Source organism: Carcharodon carcharias, chromosome 14 (genome assembly GCF_017639515.1).
Source record: "Carcharodon carcharias isolate sCarCar2 chromosome 14, sCarCar2.pri, whole genome shotgun sequence".
Classification (NCBI taxonomy): domain Eukaryota; kingdom Metazoa; phylum Chordata; class Chondrichthyes; order Lamniformes; family Lamnidae; genus Carcharodon; species Carcharodon carcharias.
In genome coordinates this window covers 95,320,475-95,339,938 of record NC_054480.1, presented here as the reverse complement: position 1 = coordinate 95,339,938, position 19,464 = coordinate 95,320,475, and the positions used below count along the sequence as shown (strand labels likewise).

The 19,464-nt window shown below is 47.7% G+C and overlaps 1 protein-coding gene across 2 annotated transcripts; it reads right to left on the bottom strand.

The window, feature by feature from the left end:
• Positions 1–250: 250 nt before the first annotated feature.
• Positions 251–10,585, bottom strand: LOC121286720 (putative ubiquitin domain-containing protein TINCR). 2 transcript variants are annotated; one of them, XR_005945034.1, is made up of 2 exons: positions 10,281–10,585; positions 251–399 (listed from the first exon to the last, which is right to left on the bottom strand). XR_005945034.1 is itself a non-coding variant. In XM_041203738.1 (2 exons), the coding sequence occupies exons 1-2, from the start codon at positions 10,534–10,536 to the stop codon at positions 4,104–4,106; spliced, it is 327 nt and encodes a 108-aa protein (XP_041059672.1). In that variant the 5' UTR covers positions 10,537–10,585; the 3' UTR covers positions 3,689–4,103. The 2 variants fall into 2 exon arrangements, 1 of the variants encoding a protein (XP_041059672.1); XM_041203738.1 differs by lacking the exon at positions 251–399 and adding an exon at positions 3,689–4,174.
• Positions 10,586–19,464: the final 8,879 nt, after the last annotated feature.

Below are 19,464 nucleotides of genomic sequence, written 5' to 3'. Positions count from 1 at the left end.
TAACACTGGGGCTCTCAAAAACTCAAACAAGCAAAGGATGCCTGACAAAGTAGCAGAATAGTGAGCAGCCTGTCTCCAGCACAGCTGGCAGCAAAAGAGAGGGAGCGCCATGATATGTCACCTGGAAAAGATTGAACAAAACACCTGGCCATTCAGGGGTTTATAACAGTGACTGTATAGATCTGATTGTTATGAAAAATATTGTTTCAATTTTGTATTGCATTACTGTTGTTTGTACTTACTGCTCCAATTTCATTCATGTTTCTTGTGTGTGATGTGGTGGTCTGGATTTCGATTGAATAAATGCTCTCAGTGGAGTTTGTGCTCATGTGGACCTCGCTGACCAGTTTTGTTTGGTCCCTCACCGTTGGAACATACACAGGCAGGCCTGGTGTTGACCTTGGGAGAGATATAAAAGAGGTGATTATGGTAAAGATGGTCTTGTAGAGTGAATTGTACATTACTGGGTAAATCTTTGCATTATTGGAGAGTCCTGTGTCTCTCTGACATCCAATGTGTCCTCTACACTGGCTTCCACAGCTGGCTGGCATGACCCACCTCCCCTTATGATCAGATTCCACCCCAGACTCCTTATCAGAGAAAGAAAATAAAAACAAAACACTGCGGATGCTGGAAATCCAAAACAAAAACAGAAATACCTGGAAAAACTCAGCAGGTCTGGCAGCATCAGCGTTGAAGAACAAAGTTGACGTTTCGAGTCCTCATGCTGTTGAAGGGTCCAGACCACCACATCACACACAAGAAACGTCAACTTTGTTCTTCTTCGCCGATGCTGCCAGACCTGCTGAGTTTTTCCAGGTATTTCTGTTTATGTTCCTTATCAGAGAATGTGGCTTGCTCTGTTATATCCTTCTCTGCCAGGACCTCTTCTTTCTCTGGAGTGCTAGCTTGTGTAATGCGCAGCAGACCACAACCATCAGTGACACACGAGCAGGTGAACATTGCACCGCAGCACCTGAATGGCCCAGACATCTGATCTCATTTTAAGCAGACCAATGGTTTATTCAATGATGGCTCTGGTGGAAGTGTGGCTCTCTTTGTACTGCTTCCCAGGCTCTACGCGTGGATTTCTGACTGGGGTCATGAGCCAGCTCTTGCGAGGCTTGTTTGCAGCCCTTGTTTCCCAGAAGTCAGTCATCCAAAAGTTCCAGTGCACAGAACGTCCCTGGCACCTGGGATCGCCTAAGCATGTAGCAGTCAGACTACAAGAGCAGGTCAGAGGCTAGGAATAGTGCAACAAGTAACCCACATCCTGGCTCCCCAAAGCTTGTAGACCATCTATAAGGCACAAGTCAGGAGTGTGATGGAATACTCCCCACTTGCCTGGATGAGTGCAGCTCCCATAACACTCAAGAAGCTTGACACCATCCAGGACAAAGCAGCCCACTTGATTGGCACCACATCCACACACATCCACTCCCTCCACCACCGACGCACAGTTGCAACAGTGTGTACCATCTACAAGATGCACTGTAGGAATTCACCAAGGCTCCTTAGACAGCACTTTCCAAACCTATGACAACTACCATCTAGAAGGCCAAGGGCAGCAGATGGATGGGAACACCCCCACCTGGAAGTTCCCCTCCAAGTCAATCACCATTCTGACTTGGAAATATATTGCCGTTCCTTCACTGTCGCTGGGTCAAAATCCTGGAACTCCCTCCCTAACAGCATTGTGGGTGTACCTACACCACTTTATTTTTCATTCATTCACCAGATGTGGGCTTTGCTGGCTGGGCCAGCATTTATTGCCCATCCCTAATTGCCCTTGAGAAGGTGGTTATGAGCTGCCATCTTGAACCGCTGCCATCCATGTGGTGTAGGTACAGCTACAGTGCTGTTAGGGAGGGAGTTCCAGGATTGCAGCAGTTCAAGAAGGTAGCTCACCATGACCTTAAGGGCAATTAGGGATGGGCAATAAATTCTGGTCTAGCCAGACATGCCCTTATCCCATGAAAGAATAAAGAAACACTGACACTCTGACATTTAGGGGTAGGTCATCCTCAGCCTGTAGGCAGGATTGTGTCTTCAGCTAACTGGGTCTGCCTGCCGATGTCTCTCCTCTGCAGGCCCATGTGCAGTAGCTGGTTCCTCATCCTGCTGAACCACAGGAACTCCCTCCTTTTCCTCCTCATTGGAGGGGGAGCTCCCCCAGTACGGACTGTGCCCTGGGGGACAACAGTCTCCAAGTTTGGACCAACATTGGGTCTATAAACTTCAGTTTAGCCGTGTCTGTTTAATATCCCCTATTGCAGGTTGAAACAATTGAATGAATGAACTTAATTCAGCGGGAAACTCTCCTACTGTCACTAGCAGAGTATTCTGCTGAAAGCTGCCATAGTTCTGCTTGTTTCTTGAAAATGGCAGGTGAGTTGTTCATCTTGATACCCAATTTCCGAGCCAAGCACAGATAAGTGACTCTTAGTGAATCCCCCCTATGCTGTTAGTTGAGAGACAGCTTTCTTCATGCATACAAAATACAGTTAAATCAACCAAAGGATCAAGAAGACATAAAGCACTCAACTCATACAGCTTTATTAATGTCATTCCAGCAACACTAGTGTTAATAATTATAATAGCATAAAGACTGGTACGGGGGAAGATACAGATCTTATTTTCAGTTATTCATTTCCTATCTCTGTCCAAAAGCAGTAACTACAGACACATAGGGTCATCTTGGCTTGTGAACAACTCCTGGTCTCTGCTCAAGGTGTGTGTGTATGAGTGTGAGTGATTGTCTGAATGTGTGTGTGCGTTGGGTGGGGATGGGGGGGCGGGGTGCAGGTTGATGAGTCTGAAACTGAGTGTTATTTAGGGTGTGAATTTGTGTGAGAGTGAGAATTTGTGTGGGCGTGTCTGTGGGTGTTTGAATGTGATTGTGTATGCATGTATGTGTGAGTTTGTGTGTGTGTCTATGCATGAGTATATTTGTGTCTGTGTGAGTATGTTTGAGTGTAAGTGTGTGTTGCTGTGTCTGTGTGACTGAGTGAGTGTGAGTGTGTTATGTGTGAGCCTGTATGTGTGAGTGTGAGTGTGAGTGTGAGTGTGAGTGTGAGTGTGAGCGTGAGTGAGTGTGAGCGTGTGTGAGTGTGAGCGTGTGTGAGTGTGAGCGTGAGTGAGTGTGAGCGTGAGTGAGTGTGAGCGTGTGTGAGTGTGAGCGTGTGTGAGTGTGAGCGTGTGTGAGTGTGAGCGTGTGTGAGTGTGAGCGTGTGTGAGTGTGAGCGTGAGTGTGAGCGTGTGTGAGTGTGAGCGTGTGTGAGTGTGAGCGTGTGTGAGTGTGAGCGTGTGTGAGTGTGAGCGTGTGTGAGTGTGAGCGTGTGTGAGTGTGAGCGTGTGTGAGTGTGAGCGTGTGTGAGTGTGAGCGTGTGTGAGTGTGAGCGTGTGTCAGTGTGAGTGTGTCAGTGTGAGTGTGTCAGTGTGAGTGTGTCAGTGTGAGTGTGTCAGTGTGAGTGTGTCAGTGTGAGTGTGTCAGTGTGAGTGTGTCAGTGTGTTTGAGAGTGTGTCAGTGTGTTTGAGAGTGTGTCAGTGTGTTTGAGAGTGTGTCAGTGTGTTTGAGAGTGTGTCAGTGTGTTTGAGAGTGTGTGTTTTAGTGATTTGACTTTCCCTGAACCATCAGTCCTGGTTTTGAAATCCTCATTCCCAGATCACTAAACCCCTAATTAAACTCCAGCACCACTCTCCAGCGAGTGACTCTGGTCCTGGAGACACTTCATTCAAAGTCAGCCTGCAACAGCCAATTGACCATTGAGAAGAACTCTCAACTGATCACCACTCATAAACAAATAAGACTTCCCTCAGGTTGGAAAATTATTCCACAGTCTGTTCTCAAAGAAGGCATCGTCTTTTCATAACTTTACAACCTTCCCTTGGAGAACAATTGAAACTAATGGATGATTTCACAGACTGATTAATGTGGCAGACTGCGACATAAAGACTCCTTCGAGGGCTGTATCCACCGCTATTCCAGGCATCAGTGAGGTTAGTGCTATAATAGTGGTGGCATTTTCGATACAATCTAAGGCAGGAGCATTTACACCCACTGAAGATAAGAATCCCACTGGATTTCAAGCTGGTATTCACAGTCAGAGTTTCAGTCTCCACAGGCCAGGACAGTCTAGAGTAAGGTTTAAACTCAGGTTTAAACTCATTCCATCTAGATAGTTCCAAAAAAAACATGAAGACCAATAATTAAACATTCTCATTTCAGATTCGCATATAGCATTTGAAATTAAGAGACAACACAGTAGATTACCGACAACGATCAACATGTCATGATCGCAGGTCCAGGAAACAATTCTTTGACAGAAGATGACTCTGTACAAATTGTCTTTTCCATTTGATCTTGCTATTTGTCTCACCTGCTTTTTGAAGGAGTTAAATCTGGCTGGAGCCTGATTCCTGCCAGTCAGCAGTTTACTCTCAATACCTGTCCAGGGTGATTAACATTCATACATGGCCCAAGATTGCTGAGTCTTGCAGACAAGTTAGGCATCAATGCTAGTTCACCCTGTATTCATCTATTATTAACATTGACCTTTTATTCATCTGCTACCAGTACAGGTTCAGCAACACCAAGTTGTATCCCACGTAGCACCTTTAACATAGTAAAACATCCCTCATCACAGCGGTGTTATCAAATCAAATTTGACCAATTCACATAAGGGTCAATTAGGACAGGGCCAAAAAGAAAGTTAGGGTTTAAGCCACTTCTTAAAGGCAGAGAGGTTTCGAAGAGGTGTGGAGAGGTGTGCGAGAGGTGTGCGAGAGGTGTGCGAGAGGTGTGCGAGAGGTGTCGAGAGGTGTGGAGAGGTGTGCGAGAGGTGTGCGAGAGGTGTGCGAGAGGTGTGCGAGAGGTGTGCGAGAGGTGTCGAGAGGTGTGCGAGAGGTGTGCGAGAGGTGTGCGAGAGGTGTGCGAGAGGTGTGCGAGAGGTGTGCGAGAGGTGTGCGAGAGGTGTGCGAGAGGTGTGCGAGAGGTGTCGAGAGGTGTGCGAGAGGTGTGCGAGAGGTGTCGAGAGGTGTGCGAGAGGTGTCGAGAGGTGTCGAGAGGTGTGCGAGAGGTGTCCGAGAGGTGTGCGAGAGGTGTCCGAGAGGTGTGCGAGAGGTGTGCGAGAGGTGTGCGAGAGGTGTGCGAGAGGTGTGCGAGAGGTGTGCGAGAGGTGTGCGAGAGGTGTGCGAGAGGTGTGCGAGAGGTGTGGAGAGGTGTGGAGAGGTGTGGAGAGGTGTGGAGAGGTGTGGAGAGGTGTGGAGAGGTGTGCGAGAGGTGTGCGAGAGGTGTGGAGAGGTGTGGAGAGGTGTGGAGAGGTGTGGAGAGGTGTGGAGAGGTGTGGAGAGGTGTGGAGAGGTGTGGAGAGGTGTGCGAGAGGTGTGCGAGAGGTGTGGAGAGGTGTGCGAGAGGTGTGGAGAGGTGTGGAGAGGTGTGGAGAGGTGTGCGAGAGGTGTGCGAGAGGTGTGCGAGAGGTGTGGAGAGGTGTGCGAGAGGTGTGGAGAGGTGTGGAGAGGTGTGCGAGAGGTGTGGAGAGGTGTGGAGAGGTGTGGAGAGGTGTGCGAGAGGTGTGGAGAGGTGTGCGAGAGGTGTGCGAGAGGTGTGCGAGAGGTGTGCGAGAGGTGTGCGAGAGGTGTGCGAGAGGTGTGGAGAGGTGTGCGAGAGGTGTGGAGAGGTGTGCGAGAGGTGTGGAGAGGTGTGCGAGAGGTGTGGAGAGGTGTGCGAGAGGTGTGGAGAGGTGTGCGAGAGGTGTGGAGAGGTGTGGAGAGGTGTGCGAGAGGTGTGGAGAGGTGTGCGAGAGGTGTGGAGAGGTGTGCGAGAGGTGTGGAGAGGTGTGCGAGAGGTGTGCAGAGGTGTGGAGAGGTGTGCGAGAGGTGTGGAGAGGTGTGCGAGAGGTGTGGAGAGGTGTGCGAGAGGTGTGGAGAGGTGTGCGAGAGGTGTGGAGAGGTGTGCGAGAGGTGTGGAGAGGTGTGCGAGAGGTGTGGAGAGGTGTGCGAGAGGTGTGGAGAGGTGTGCGAGAGGTGTGGAGAGGTGTGCGAGAGGTGTGGAGAGGTGTGCGAGAGGTGTGGAGAGGTGTGCGAGAGGTGTGGAGAGGTTTCGAGAGGTGTGGAGAGGTGTGCGAGAGGTGTGGAGAGGTGTGCGAGAGGTGTGGAGAGGTGTGCGAGAGGTGTGGAGAGGTGTGCGAGAGGTGTGGAGAGGTGTGCGAGAGGTGTGGAGAGGTGTGCGAGAGGTGTGGAGAGGTGTGCGAGAGGTGTGGAGAGGTGTGCGAGAGGTGTGGAGAGGTGTGCGAGAGGTGTGGAGAGGTGTGCGAGAGGTGTGGAGAGGTGTGCGAGAGGTGTGGAGAGGTTTCGAGAGGTGTGGAGAGGTTTCGAGAGGTGTGGAGAGGTTTCGAGAGGTGTGGAGAGGTTTCGAGAGGTGTGGAGAGGTGTGCGAGAGGTGTGGAGAGGTTTCGAGAGGTGTGGAGAGGTTTCGAGAGGTGTGGAGAGGTTTCGAGAGGTGTGGAGAGGTTTCGAGAGGTGTGGAGAGGTGTGCGAGAGGTGTGGAGAGGTGTGCGAGAGGTGTGGAGAGGTGTGCGAGAGGTGTGGAGAGGTGTGCGAGAGGTGTGGAGAGGTTTCGAGAGGTGTGGAGAGGTTGCGAGAGGTGTGGAGAGGTGTGCGAGAGGTGTGGAGAGGTGTGCGAGAGGTGTGGAGAGGTGTGCGAGAGGTGTGGAGAGGTGTGCGAGAGGTGTGGAGAGGTGTGCGAGAGGTGTGGAGAGGTGTGCGAGAGGTGTGGAGAGGTGTGCGAGAGGTGTGGAGAGGTGTGCGAGAGGTGTGGAGAGGTGTGCGAGAGGTGTGGAGAGGTGTGCGAGAGGTGTGGAGAGGTGTGCGAGAGGTGTGGAGAGGTGTGCGAGAGGTGTGGAGAGGTGTGCGAGAGGTGTGGAGAGGTGTGCGAGAGGTGTGGAGAGGTGTGCGAGAGGTGTGGAGAGGTGTGCGAGAGGTGTGGAGAGGTGTGCGAGAGGTGTGGAGAGGTGTGCGAGAGGTGTGGAGAGGTGTGCGAGAGGTGTGGAGAGGTGTGCGAGAGGTGTGGAGAGGTGTGCGAGAGGTGTGGAGAGGTGTGCGAGAGGTGTGGAGAGGTGTGCGAGAGGTGTGGAGAGGTGTGCGAGAGGTGTGGAGAGGTGTGCGAGAGGTGTGGAGAGGTGTGCGAGAGGTGTGCGAGAGGTGTGGAGAGGTGTGCGAGAGGTGTGGAGAGGTGTGCGAGAGGTGTGGAGAGGTGTGCGAGAGGTGTGGAGAGGTGTGCGAGAGGTGTGGAGAGGTGTGCGAGAGGTGTGGAGAGGTGTGCGAGAGGTGTGGAGAGGTGTGCGAGAGGTGTGGAGAGGTGTGCGAGAGGTGTGGAGAGGTGTGCGAGAGGTGTGGAGAGGTGTGCGAGAGGTGTGGAGAGGTGTGCGAGAGGTGTGGAGAGGTGTGCGAGAGGTGTGGAGAGGTGTGCGAGAGGTGTGGAGAGGTGTGCGAGAGGTGTGGAGAGGTGTGCGAGAGGTGTGGAGAGGTGTGCGAGAGGTGTGCGAGAGGTGTGCGAGAGGTGTGGAGAGGTGTGCGAGAGGTGTGGAGAGGTGTGCGAGAGGTGTGGAGAGGTGTGGAGAGGTGTGCGAGAGGTGTGGAGAGGTGTGCGAGAGGTGTGCGAGAGGTGTGCGAGAGGTGTGGAGAGGTGTGCGAGAGGTGTGGAGAGGTGTGGAGAGGTGTGCGAGAGGTGTGCGAGAGGTGTGCGAGAGGTGTGCGAGAGGTGTGGAGAGGTGTGCGAGAGGTGTGGAGAGGTGTGCGAGAGGTGTGGAGAGGTGTGCGAGAGGTGTGCGAGAGGTGTGCGAGAGGTGTGCGAGAGGTGTGCGAGAGGTGTGCGAGAGGTGTGCGAGAGGTGTGCGAGAGGTGTGCGAGAGGTGTGGAGAGGTGTGCGAGAGGTGTGGAGAGGTGTGCGAGAGGTGTGGAGAGGTGTGCGAGAGGTGTGGAGAGGTGTGCGAGAGGTGTGGAGAGGTGTGCGAGAGGTGTGGAGAGGTGTGCGAGAGGTGTGGAGAGGTGTGCGAGAGGTGTGGAGAGGTGTGCGAGAGGTGTGGAGAGGTGTGCGAGAGGTGTGGAGAGGTGTGCGAGAGGTGTGCGAGAGGTGTGGAGAGGTGTGCGAGAGGTGTGGAGAGGTGTGCGAGAGGTGTGGAGAGGTGTGCGAGAGGTGTGGAGAGGTGTGCGAGAGGTGTGGAGAGGTTTCGAGAGGTGTGGAGAGGTTTCGAGAGGTGTGGAGAGGTTTCGAGAGGTGTGGAGAGGTTTCGAGAGGTGTGGAGAGGTTTCGAGAGGTGTGGAGAGGTTTCGAGAGGTGTGGAGAGGTGTGCGAGAGGTGTGGAGAGGTTTCGAGAGGTGTGGAGAGGTTTCGAGAGGTGTGGAGAGGTTTCGAGAGGTGTGGAGAGGTTTCGAGAGGTGTGGAGAGGTTTCGAGAGGTGTGGAGAGGTTTCGAGAGGTGTGGAGAGGTTTCGAGAGGTGTGGAGAGGTTTCGAGAGGTGTGGAGAGGTTTCGAGAGGTGTGGAGAGGTTTCGAGAGGTGTGGAGAGGTTTCGAGAGGTGTGGAGAGGTTTCGAGAGGTGTGGAGAGGTTTCGAGAGGTGTGGAGAGGTTTCGAGAGGTGTGGAGAGGTTTCGAGAGGTGTGGAGAGGTTTCGAGAGGTGTGGAGAGGTTTCGAGAGGTGTGGAGAGGTTTCGAGAGGTGTGGAGAGGTTTCGAGAGGTGTGGAGAGGTTTCGAGAGGTGTGGAGAGGTTTCGAGAGGTGTGGAGAGGTTTCGAGAGGTGTGGAGAGGTTTCGAGAGGTGTGGAGAGGTTTCGAGAGGTGTGGAGAGGTTTCGAGAGGTGTGGAGAGGTTTCGAGAGGTGTGGAGAGGTTTCGAGAGGTGTGGAGAGGTTTCGAGAGGTGTGGAGAGGTTTCGAGAGGTGTGGAGAGGTTTCGAGAGGTGTGGAGAGGTTTCGAGAGGTGTGGAGAGGTTTCGAGAGGTGTGGAGAGGTTTCGAGAGGTGTGGAGAGGTTTCGAGAGGTGTGGAGAGGTTTCGAGAGGTGTGGAGAGGTTTCGAGAGGTGTGGAGAGGTTTCGAGAGGTGTGGAGAGGTTTCGAGAGGTGTGGAGAGGTTTCGAGAGGTGTGGAGAGGTTTCGAGAGGTGTGGAGAGGTTTCGAGAGGTGTGGAGAGGTTTCGAGAGGTGTGGAGAGGTTTCGAGAGGTGTGGAGAGGTTTCGAGAGGTGTGGAGAGGTTTCGAGAGGTGTGGAGAGGTTTCGAGAGGTGTGGAGAGGTTTCGAGAGGTGTGGAGAGGTTTCGAGAGGTGTGGAGAGGTTTCGAGAGGTGTGGAGAGGTTTCGAGAGGTAGAGAGTTTAGCGAGTTTGAGAGGTGGAGAGTTTCAGAGAGGTGGAGAGTTTCAGAGAGGTGGAGAGAGGCTATTCCAGAGATTAGGACTGTGGCAGTGAAGGCATGGTCAGTAAGTAAAATTGGGCAATTCAGAGTGGGAAGTAAAATTGTTGCAGGAGAATGCAAGTCAGTCCTATTGTAATCTGAGGCCAGTACTCCAGGGACCGAGCACAAAAATCAAGGTTAGCACTCCAGTGCCATACTGAAGGAGTGCTGCAATGTTGGAGGTTCAGCTAATACGCTAAAGCATGGTGGATGTAAAGGATCTCATGGCAGTATTTGGAGAAGAGCACAGGAGTGGTGCCCTGGCAAATATTTATCCGTCAATCAACATCATAAAAACACATTACTGTATCTGTCTAGTTATTATCACTGCTGTATGTGGGAGCTTTCTGTGCTGAAACTGGCTGCTGAGTTTCCTACATTAGTGACAACACTTCAAAAAATGCTTCATTGGCTGTAAAGCCCTTTGTGAGATTTGGTGGTCAAAAAAAAGGCACTATATAAATGGTCATCTGTCTGCCTAGCCATGGTTACTGCTGTCTGCCTAGCCATGCTGTGGTGAGGTGGAACGCCTATTGCTACCTCTCTCCATACAGTCACGGGATTTATGAAAGAGGGAGGGTCAGAGCAATCACATGACCCAGGGGCCAGGACATTGTAAAACATGGATAGTGTGGCCAGTGCTGAAACTGGAGTTCAGGCAAAGGATCAGCAAGAGCTGGGTGGGAGTAGAAAGGAAGAAAGAATGGAAGAGACAAAGCTCTTTCAAAATTATCAGTTCCATCCAGACTACTTGGCAACTGGTTACCATAGCTACAAGATAGGACTTGCAAACAAGTTTAATGAGAAGGTCAGAATCAGATTGATGAGACACTCACCCTTCTTCGCTAATACAAGCACCGCCCCTGTTGCGATGTTATTCTCTTCCAGCGTCTCATTTTCTCCAAGTTGCTGACCTTTATAGGTGAAATCCATCTTCCAAGATGTGACTCCTTGTCTCACTAGGTAGAGACGGAGACGCTTTATGGTGTCATTTGGTCTCACTCTAACTGTGACCATCCTCTGACCATCAGGGAGCTGGACACTGAGCTCGCATCTCATCCACTGAGACCGAAGTTTTTGCACCGCGTACATTGCAGTTCAGTCAGGTCCTGGTGAACTGTCAGTTCCTGAGCAGACAGACACTGAGAGCTGACTGGATTTTAACTGTGATAAATAAGGAGTCTCCCTGCCCTCTCATTTTACATCTGACAATCTCAAGCAAGAATTAGGAACTGGTTCTCCAGCATTCCCTCACCTATTTACCAGTACATGCATAACTTTAATTAACAAAGCAATTACTGGCAGTACAAGTATTACACGCAAACCTACTGGAGCCTATAACCACCCCAACACCTCAGAAAAACTTTCAGTAAATCAACCATGAACCAAAGAATGCCAGCTCTGTGTCTTCCCAACATACGAAGTTTGGGTGACCAGACATCCTGGTTTTGCCGGGACAGTCCCAGTTTTTTGCTAAAGGTTCTGGTGTCTTGTTAGTTTGCTCCAAATTTCTCAAATGACCTGGTATTCAGCTCACCTGAGTCCAGTCTTCCTTAACCTGACCCACCCCCACCGCTGTTCCAGGGCTGTCATCAAATCCCAGAAAACTCCTCTTGCGCTGCACTGCATTGAGAATCGGAATATTGCCCACTCACCAATCATTAAGCAGCTGCACTGGGATGCTCCAGCATGCCCAGAAATCCCCCCTCAGTCTGAGCTGGGAGGCAATTAGCTTCTGAATGATGATAGAAGATTGACAGCGGTATCCATCAATCACAAGCCACATTTGAAGAGATAGTCAAATGGCACTCATTAGTAAACCACCAATCAGTGCTGAGGAAGGTGGCAGGCAAGTTTGGTTGAGCATGACATGTTCAATCAAAAGATCACTTGCTTTCCTGCTTGCAGCCCTGAGTGCAAACAAATCTCCCACACCTGAGGCAAGTTCACTAGTTAAAAACCAGCTTCTGGCTGAAATCACCTAATGTTAGAACCCAATGTGCAGATAAAAATAAACAAGGTTTTTAAATGGAGATTGGTCTTACCATTGTGCAGTGCACAATAATGTTAGAGTAGAATAGAGGATTCTGGTATCTTGTGACAGAAGCCTTGGTTTAGTATTTTTTAAACTAATGAGGCAGAAATATTTGAAACAAAAGTCTGTGGTTTGTAACAGCTGTCTTCAATGATTGAGTACTTGGCTTGCCAGCTCTGACTGGACATATTCCAGGAGATGTCATCACATGACCTCCTACCTTAAACTGCCCCTATCCCAGGGTCCTGTCTCCTGCCATTCTTTGTCAACATGTCAATCATTATGGAATCCCGCCTTACCAAATCTTTTCAATGTGTCCCGGCTTAGATTTTTAAAAATCTGCTCACCCTATGCATAGTGAACACTACAACAAGCAAGGATAGTCCCACAACAACCCCTTAACCACTCCAACAACCCATTAACCACTCCAACAACCCCCTTAACCACTCCAACAACCCCCACAACAACCCCGTTAACCACTCCAACAACCCCCACTGCAAACCCTTTACCACTCCAACAGCCCCCTTAACCACTCCAACAACCCCTTAATCACTCCAACAATCCCTTAACCACTCCAAGAGGACTATCCTGGTAATTTTACACATACTGAAGACACCACCTCCTAACCAACTGTCAACATATTTCAAGAAATTACCCTATATAGTGACATTCAGAGTACATATGAACATGCAAACAAATGAAATAGGAGCAGAAGTAATTCATTCAGCCCCTCAAGCATACTCTGCCATTCAATAAGATCATGGCTGATTTCTTGTCTTTCAATTTCCACATTGCTATCCACCTCCAATAACCTTTGATTCCCTTGCCTAACAAGAATCTATTTACCTCCACCTTAAAAATATTCAATGACCCCTCCTCCACCGCCTTCCGAGGCAGAGATTTCCAAATACACACAACCTTCTGGGAGAAAAAAATTCTCATCATCTCTCTCCTAAAAGGGCAGCCCTTAATTTTAAAACAGTGCCCCCTAGAAAGGAAACATCCTTTCCACATCCAGCTTGTCAAGACCGTTCAGGATCTCATGTACTTCTAAACTCTTCCAGTGGAAACAAATCTAGCCTGTGCAACCTACCCTCATAGGTTGAGAATGTGCTCATTCCAAGTATCAATCCAGTACATCTCCTCTGAACCACCTCCAAAGCATTTACATCCTTCCTTAAATAAGGAGACCAAAACTGCACACAGTTTTCGAGGTGCGGTCTCACCAATGCCCTGTATAACTGAAGCATAACATCCTTACTTATATGTTCAATCCCTCTCCTAATAAAGGATAGCATTCCATTAGCCTTCTTAATTACTTACTGTACCTGCATACTAACTTTTTGTGACTCATGCACTAGAAAACCTAGATCCCGCTGCACATTGGAATTTTGCAGCTGTTCTCCATTTAAGTAATGCTCTGCTTTTTTATCCTTCCTGCCAATGTGAACAACTTCACATTTTCCTATGAGATGTGTACAGTGAGATATAGAGTGGATATTATACATGGAGATATCCAGAGTACACACAAAACCAAAATACTGCAGATGCTGGAAATCTGAAATAAAAACAGAAAACACTTGAAAAACTCAGCAGGTCTGGCAGCATCTGTGGAGAGAGAAACAGAGTTATTGGGCTGGGTTTTGCCAGATGCTTCAAGACTCCACTATCAGGATCAAATGGGGATCTTGAGCCCAGATTTGCTGGGAGTGAGACTGGCAGTGCATTCTTCCCAGAAACTGCCTCCCAATTGGCTGCATCCATGCTTGCCCTCCCATTAAGGATGGTCAGTGGACTCTTGATGCTGCCAACCCAGAGGGCGGATAGCTCTCAAGACTCAGCAGCTCAACCAGGGCGCTGCTGAGGCAGGTTGGAGACCGCAAGGGCTCAACATCGAGCATCCCTCACTGGGATCATCATGGAGTAAAACCAGCATCTAGACCAGGATGCCAAGCTGTTTGGAGGGGAACCCCTTCCACCAGATTGATCTTGATCATCACTGCGGAGCCCCTCCTAATGGCATGGAGCCAACAGCTGGCATTCAAATACAAAAAAGACATATTAGAAAAAAGTGGGGGCAGAGGTTATAATCTAAAATTGCCCAGAAGCGTATAAAGTATGTCACACTCTGTACAAGTGTGAGGATATTGGATATTGCGGACTGTAAGATCATACTTTGTGAAAGTGGCCAGAATCTCTTAAAATGGCAGCAACATAACATGTGGCTATGGACATTTAAACTGTGGTCAGGATTCGATTCTGTGGCCAGTATTTAGTTAACCATGGACCTGAATAAGGGAACTTTGCAGCCACCTGTGAAGTTTAAACATCTCATTGTTTAAAGGGGAACCTGCGTTTGAGGAATATGAGATGTCTAGACTATTGGCCTCCAAGTGCCATATTGAACAAAGGAGAGTATTTGAGTTTAAGTTGAGGCAGAGATTGTCAACTGCTAGTGTATTGTGGTGGTCTGGATTCCAGGTGTGTTAACCTTGCAGTCATGTGACTGAAACTGACTGTCAGAGTCTGCAATGTAATACACCCTGAATAAATGTACATATGGGTGAGAGACATCTGAAACACCAGGAAACACCTGGAAGAGCTGAACCATCATTGCTGAAAGCCTTCTAACGCAGCCAATGTACTATATTTACTCCAGCTTCCAACTCTACCTGAGAACCAGTCTCCTGGCCATTCATCTCCAGAGGCTTCACAGCTTCATGAGAATCCTTTGTTTCTAAAAGATCTTCACTCCAACTAAGTTATCAACTCAACCAGGAAGACATTGGGCCTGCATCGATAAAAAGACTAAGTTATAAATTCCACTTTTATAATCACGACTTTAATTTCACCTGTATCTAATCTTCACATGTGATAGTGTGAGTGAGATGAATGATTGAGACGTTATGTTCAAACATCCAGGGCAAGTATGTGATAATAAATAACGTTTATTTTAAAAAATTACCATAAGGCCGGCTGCTGGAATTTATTTTAAATTATGAAAAAAAATCACTCAGAGAGTAGGTTACTATACACACCTTGCACACAAACATCCTGATTATGGGCTGTTCAGGACCACACAAATTCTGACCTTAACAAGTGCCTCATGTTTAATCCCCATTAGGATAGCCTGAGGCCTCTCTTCTTCTTCCATAAATGGAGGTCCAACCAAATGCCAACTCCCACCTCCATCCTCGATCTGGCTGAACTTGTTCTCACATTATGACATAAGAAATAGGAGCAGGAGTAGGCCATTCAGCCCTTCGAGCCTGACACGCCATTTGATAAGATCATGGCTGACCTGATGGTGGCTTTAACTCCACATTCCTGCCTACCCCCATAATCCTTGACTCCCTTGTCAATCAAAAATCTGTCTAACTCAGCCTTGACTATATTGAATGACCTAACCTCCACTGTTCTCTGGGGTAGAGAACTCCAAACACTAGTGATTCCCTGAGAGAAGAAATTCCTCCTCATCTCCATCTTAAATGAGACAGCCTTTAATTTAAAACTGTGCCCCCTCCTTCTAGATTCCCCCACAAGTGGAAACATCTTCTCAGTATCCACTCTGTTGAGCCCCCTCAGAATCTTTTCAATTTCAATAAGATCACCTCTTCTTCTAAACTCTAATGAGTATGGGCCTAAGCTTTCTTCATAAGACAAACCTTTCATCCCCGAAATCAGCCTTGTGAACCTTCTCTGAGCAGCTTCCAAACCCAATATACCCCTCCTTAAGTAAGGAGACCAAAACTGTACACAGTGCTCCAGGTGTGGTCTCACCAATGCCCTGTCCAATTGTAACAACACTTCCCTACATCTATACTCCATCCCCTTTGCAATAAAGACCAACATTCCATTTACCTTCCTAAGTACTAACTTTTTGTGTTTCATGTACCAGGCCGCCCAGATCTCTCTGTACTGCAGCACTCCGCAGTCTCTCTCAACTTCAATAATATTCTGCTTTTCTATTCTTCCTGCCAAAGTGGACAAACTCATTTTTTCCCACATTATACTCCAACAGCCAATTTTTTGCCCACTCAATTTATATATATCTTTTTGCAGACTCTGTATCGCAACTTGTTTTCTTACCTATCTTTATATTGTCAGTAAAATTAGCTACGATATACCCGGACCCTTCATCCAAGTCATCAATGTAGATTTTAACTAGTTGAGGCCCCAGCACTGATCCATGCAGCACTCCACTAGTTACAGTTTGCCAACCTGAAAATGACCCATTTATTTTGACATTCATGCTAATATATCACCCCCACAACAATGATCTCTTATCTTGTGCAATAACCTTTATGTGGCACCTTGTCAAATGCCTTTTGGAAATCCAAATACACCACATCTACTGGTTCCTCTTTGTCAGCCCTGCTTGTTAAATATTCAAAGAGCTCTAACAAATTTGCCAAACACAATTTTTCTTTCACAAAACTGTGTTGACTCTGCCTGATTGTATTGTGATTTTCTAAGTGCCCTGCTACTACCACCCTAATATTGGACTCTAGCATTTTCCCAATGATAGACATTAGACTAATTGGTCTACAGTTTCCTGCTTTCTCCCTCCTTTCTTGAAAAGTGGTGTTACATTTGCAGCTTTCAAACCCACTAGGACCTTACCAGAACCTTGGGGATTTTGGAAGATTACAACTAATGCACCTCTGCAGCTACTTCCTTTAAGACTCTAGGACACAGGTCATCAGCTCTAGGAGACTTGCTAGCCTTTAGTCCCATTAATTTCCCCAGTACATTTTCTATAATGATTTTGATTGTTTTAAGTTCCTCTCTCCCTCTTACTCCTGATTTTTTACTATTCTTGAGGTGCTTTATGTACCTTTGACTGTGAAGGCAGATACAAAATACTTGCTCAAAGTCTCTGCATTTCATTGTTTATCATTATTAATTCCCAAGATCAACCTCTAAAGGGATCAATGCTCATTTTAGCTAATCTTTCCTTTTTCTATACTTGTAGAAACATTTGCTGTTAGATTTTACAGCCTGAACTTTTTGCTTGGGGGGCAGGCTCGGCAGGAGCGATTGCAAAGCCGACTGCTGCCCGTGATCGGCTCTGTGCCGCCATTTTACATGGGTGGGCCAATTAAGGCCCATCCAGCTTAAGATGCGAGCGGTAGCACTCATTACCTGTTCGGACAGGGGGAAGAGGGAGAGTCGGGGCCAGTGCTGTTTCGCGCATTTTTATTTTATTTTTAAATTTAATTAATAAAAGCTTTAGGAAACCTCATCCTGCTCGTGGATGAGGTTTCCTAAAAAATGTAAAGGCTGCTTGGCCTTTTTGCCTGCCCACTAACTGTAAGGTTGGAGAGGCAGCATAAAGTTGACCTTAGTCACTTCCTCAACGCTCTTAATAGGCCTTTTAAATATCGACGAGTGCGCAGCCGATTCCGGCGCTCGCCCGCTGGGTGAAATATCACGAGAAAGTGCGATGACATCGGGATGCATGCCCCACACACTGACTGAAAAGTTCAGGCCTATATTTCTTGCTAGTTTTGTCGCATACTCCAATTTTTTTGTCATCCTTTACAGGTTTCCAAAACTTCCCCAATATTCTAGCCTACCACAAATCTTTGCAGCATTAACATCTTTTCTTTCAATTTGACACCATCCTTCACTTCCTTGGTGAGCCACAGATGGTGCATCCTTCTGGTAGAGTCTTTCTTCCTCAATAGAAAATATCTTTTGAGAGTTTTGAAATATCTCCTTAAATGTCTGCCTCTGTTCCTCTACCATCTTACCTTTTAACGTATTTACCCAGTCCATTTTAGTCAATGCTGTCTTCATACCCTTGTAATTGCCTTTATTTAGTTGCCTCATTATGCATTCTTGCTGGGGAGCCCAGAAATCTATTACACTGTTGAAACAGCTAAGCCCCAGAGGAAAAAAAGTGCTTAATTGAAAGCCCTGGGTTCCTGATCTCTGCCGTCAATTTCACAATGTTCATTCACACAAGATAAAGAGGTTTCAAGTGCGTGCAGTTTCTGCTATTGATACGTTAAAGGGTCTGGATGATTGACACTTTTATTGGCCTAAAGTGCAAAAGGAAGTTGTTTCTTAAGAAAATGGAAAGTCATCAATGAATAACTGTTTTTTTTTATTCGTGTCACTATAGGGTTCATTGGTTCTATACAGTGTCTAGAGGGTGAATAAGAAATGAAGCATTATATCTAGGCCTGGGGGCATGAAGGGCCATGGCAGGTAGGTGAGGGCATACCTTAGCATGTGGGGCATGAGGGGCCATAGGGGTAGGTGGGACCATCTCTTGGCATGGGGAATGAGGGGCCATAGGGTGTTACCTTTCAAAAGGTTCCCTTATGCAGAGCATGGTTCACGACACCACTGAGGTGCTATGAACCATGATTCTTTGACTACCTGGCCCAACTCCATGAAAATTGTGAAGGGCATATCTATCTCTAAAATGAAGCCACCAGGTCAGGAGTACAGGGTGTGCGTTCCCGACTCAAACCTGCCTGCACACTTCAAAGGCTCTACTGAAAATCAGAAACCCTGAGAATAGGGTTAAGAATCCTGTATATTCTGAATATCGAATTCAACAACTTTAGGTCTTGAGCTCCCTCCTCCATCCCCACCCCCTTTCTGTTTCCCCTTTCCTTTTGTTTTTTCCAATAAATTATATAGATTTTTCTTTTCCCACCTATTTCCATTATTTTAAAATATTTTTAAATCTTTTATGCTCCCCCAACCCCCACTAGAGCTATACCTGCCTGTTCCCCTGACTTCTGAATCTCTTATGGCCATGTGAAGGTGTGAGAAAAATGGAAATTAGAAGCAAAGACATTTTTCAGTTTGGGGTGAGAGCAGGAAATGACACCCATGTAGGGTGGCTATTCATCTGGGTTTATACTGGACAGTTCAGTTTTTAGCCAGTCTGGCCACTGTGCAGTACCAGGTGCCTTAATGTGCAGCATATTCACAAATGCAAGCAGTTCTGGTGCATGATGACATCATTCCCCCCAGTGCAGTGCTGTTGCTATACTAGAGCCCTACCATCCATTCTTAATTAGCACATTTGTTTAGATAATATCACCAACTTTAACACCTATGTGTTCTTTTGTTTTGTTTTTGTTCTGTTGTCTGTGACATCTTTTGACGATCTGCTTCTATCACTGCTTGTTTGTCCCTACAACCACACCAACCCCCTCCACTTCTCTCCCCCAACCCAAACCACCACCCCCCCAACACCTTAAATCAGCTTATATTTCACCCCTTTCTTGGATTCACTCAAGTTCTGTCGAAGTGTCATGAGGACTCAAAACGTCAACTCTTTTATTCTCCGCCGAAACTGCCAGACCTGCTGAGTTTTTCCAGGTAATTCTGTTTTTGTTTAAGAATCCTGTAATTGGGTCCTGGCTGCCATTTTCACTCCTCAACTGAGTCTCCCTGACTCCATGAAAATCCAGCCCTATATCTTGATCATCTGAACCAAGATCATTTCTCACTATTGAACGGAATCCATCCATTATTAACAGAACCACCCCATCTCCTTTTCCTTTCTTCCTGCCTTTCTGAATGTCAAGTGCCCATGAATATTCAGGTCCCACCTTGTACCCCTTGCAACCATGTCTCTGTAATGTCTATCATATCATACTCATTTATTTCTACTTGTGCTATCAATTCATCCATTTTGTTATAAATGCTGAAAACCATTGAGATAGAGTCTTTAATTCTGGCTTTTTACCCTTTTGCCTACTCGGTCATTATTTGCTGGTGGTCTCTTATATTTGATCAACTTTTCCTTTAACTCTACTCATTTCCCCCAAATAAAAGGTGTTGCCAAGGGTACCTACATAGATCCTAGCTATGCCTGTCTTTATAATGTGATTAGTGTGGCCAACACCAGACCCAACAGCACTGCACTGGGGGGAATGATGTCATCATGCACCAGAACTGCTTGCATTTGTGAATATGCTGCACATTAAGGCACCTGGTACTGCACAGTGGCCAGA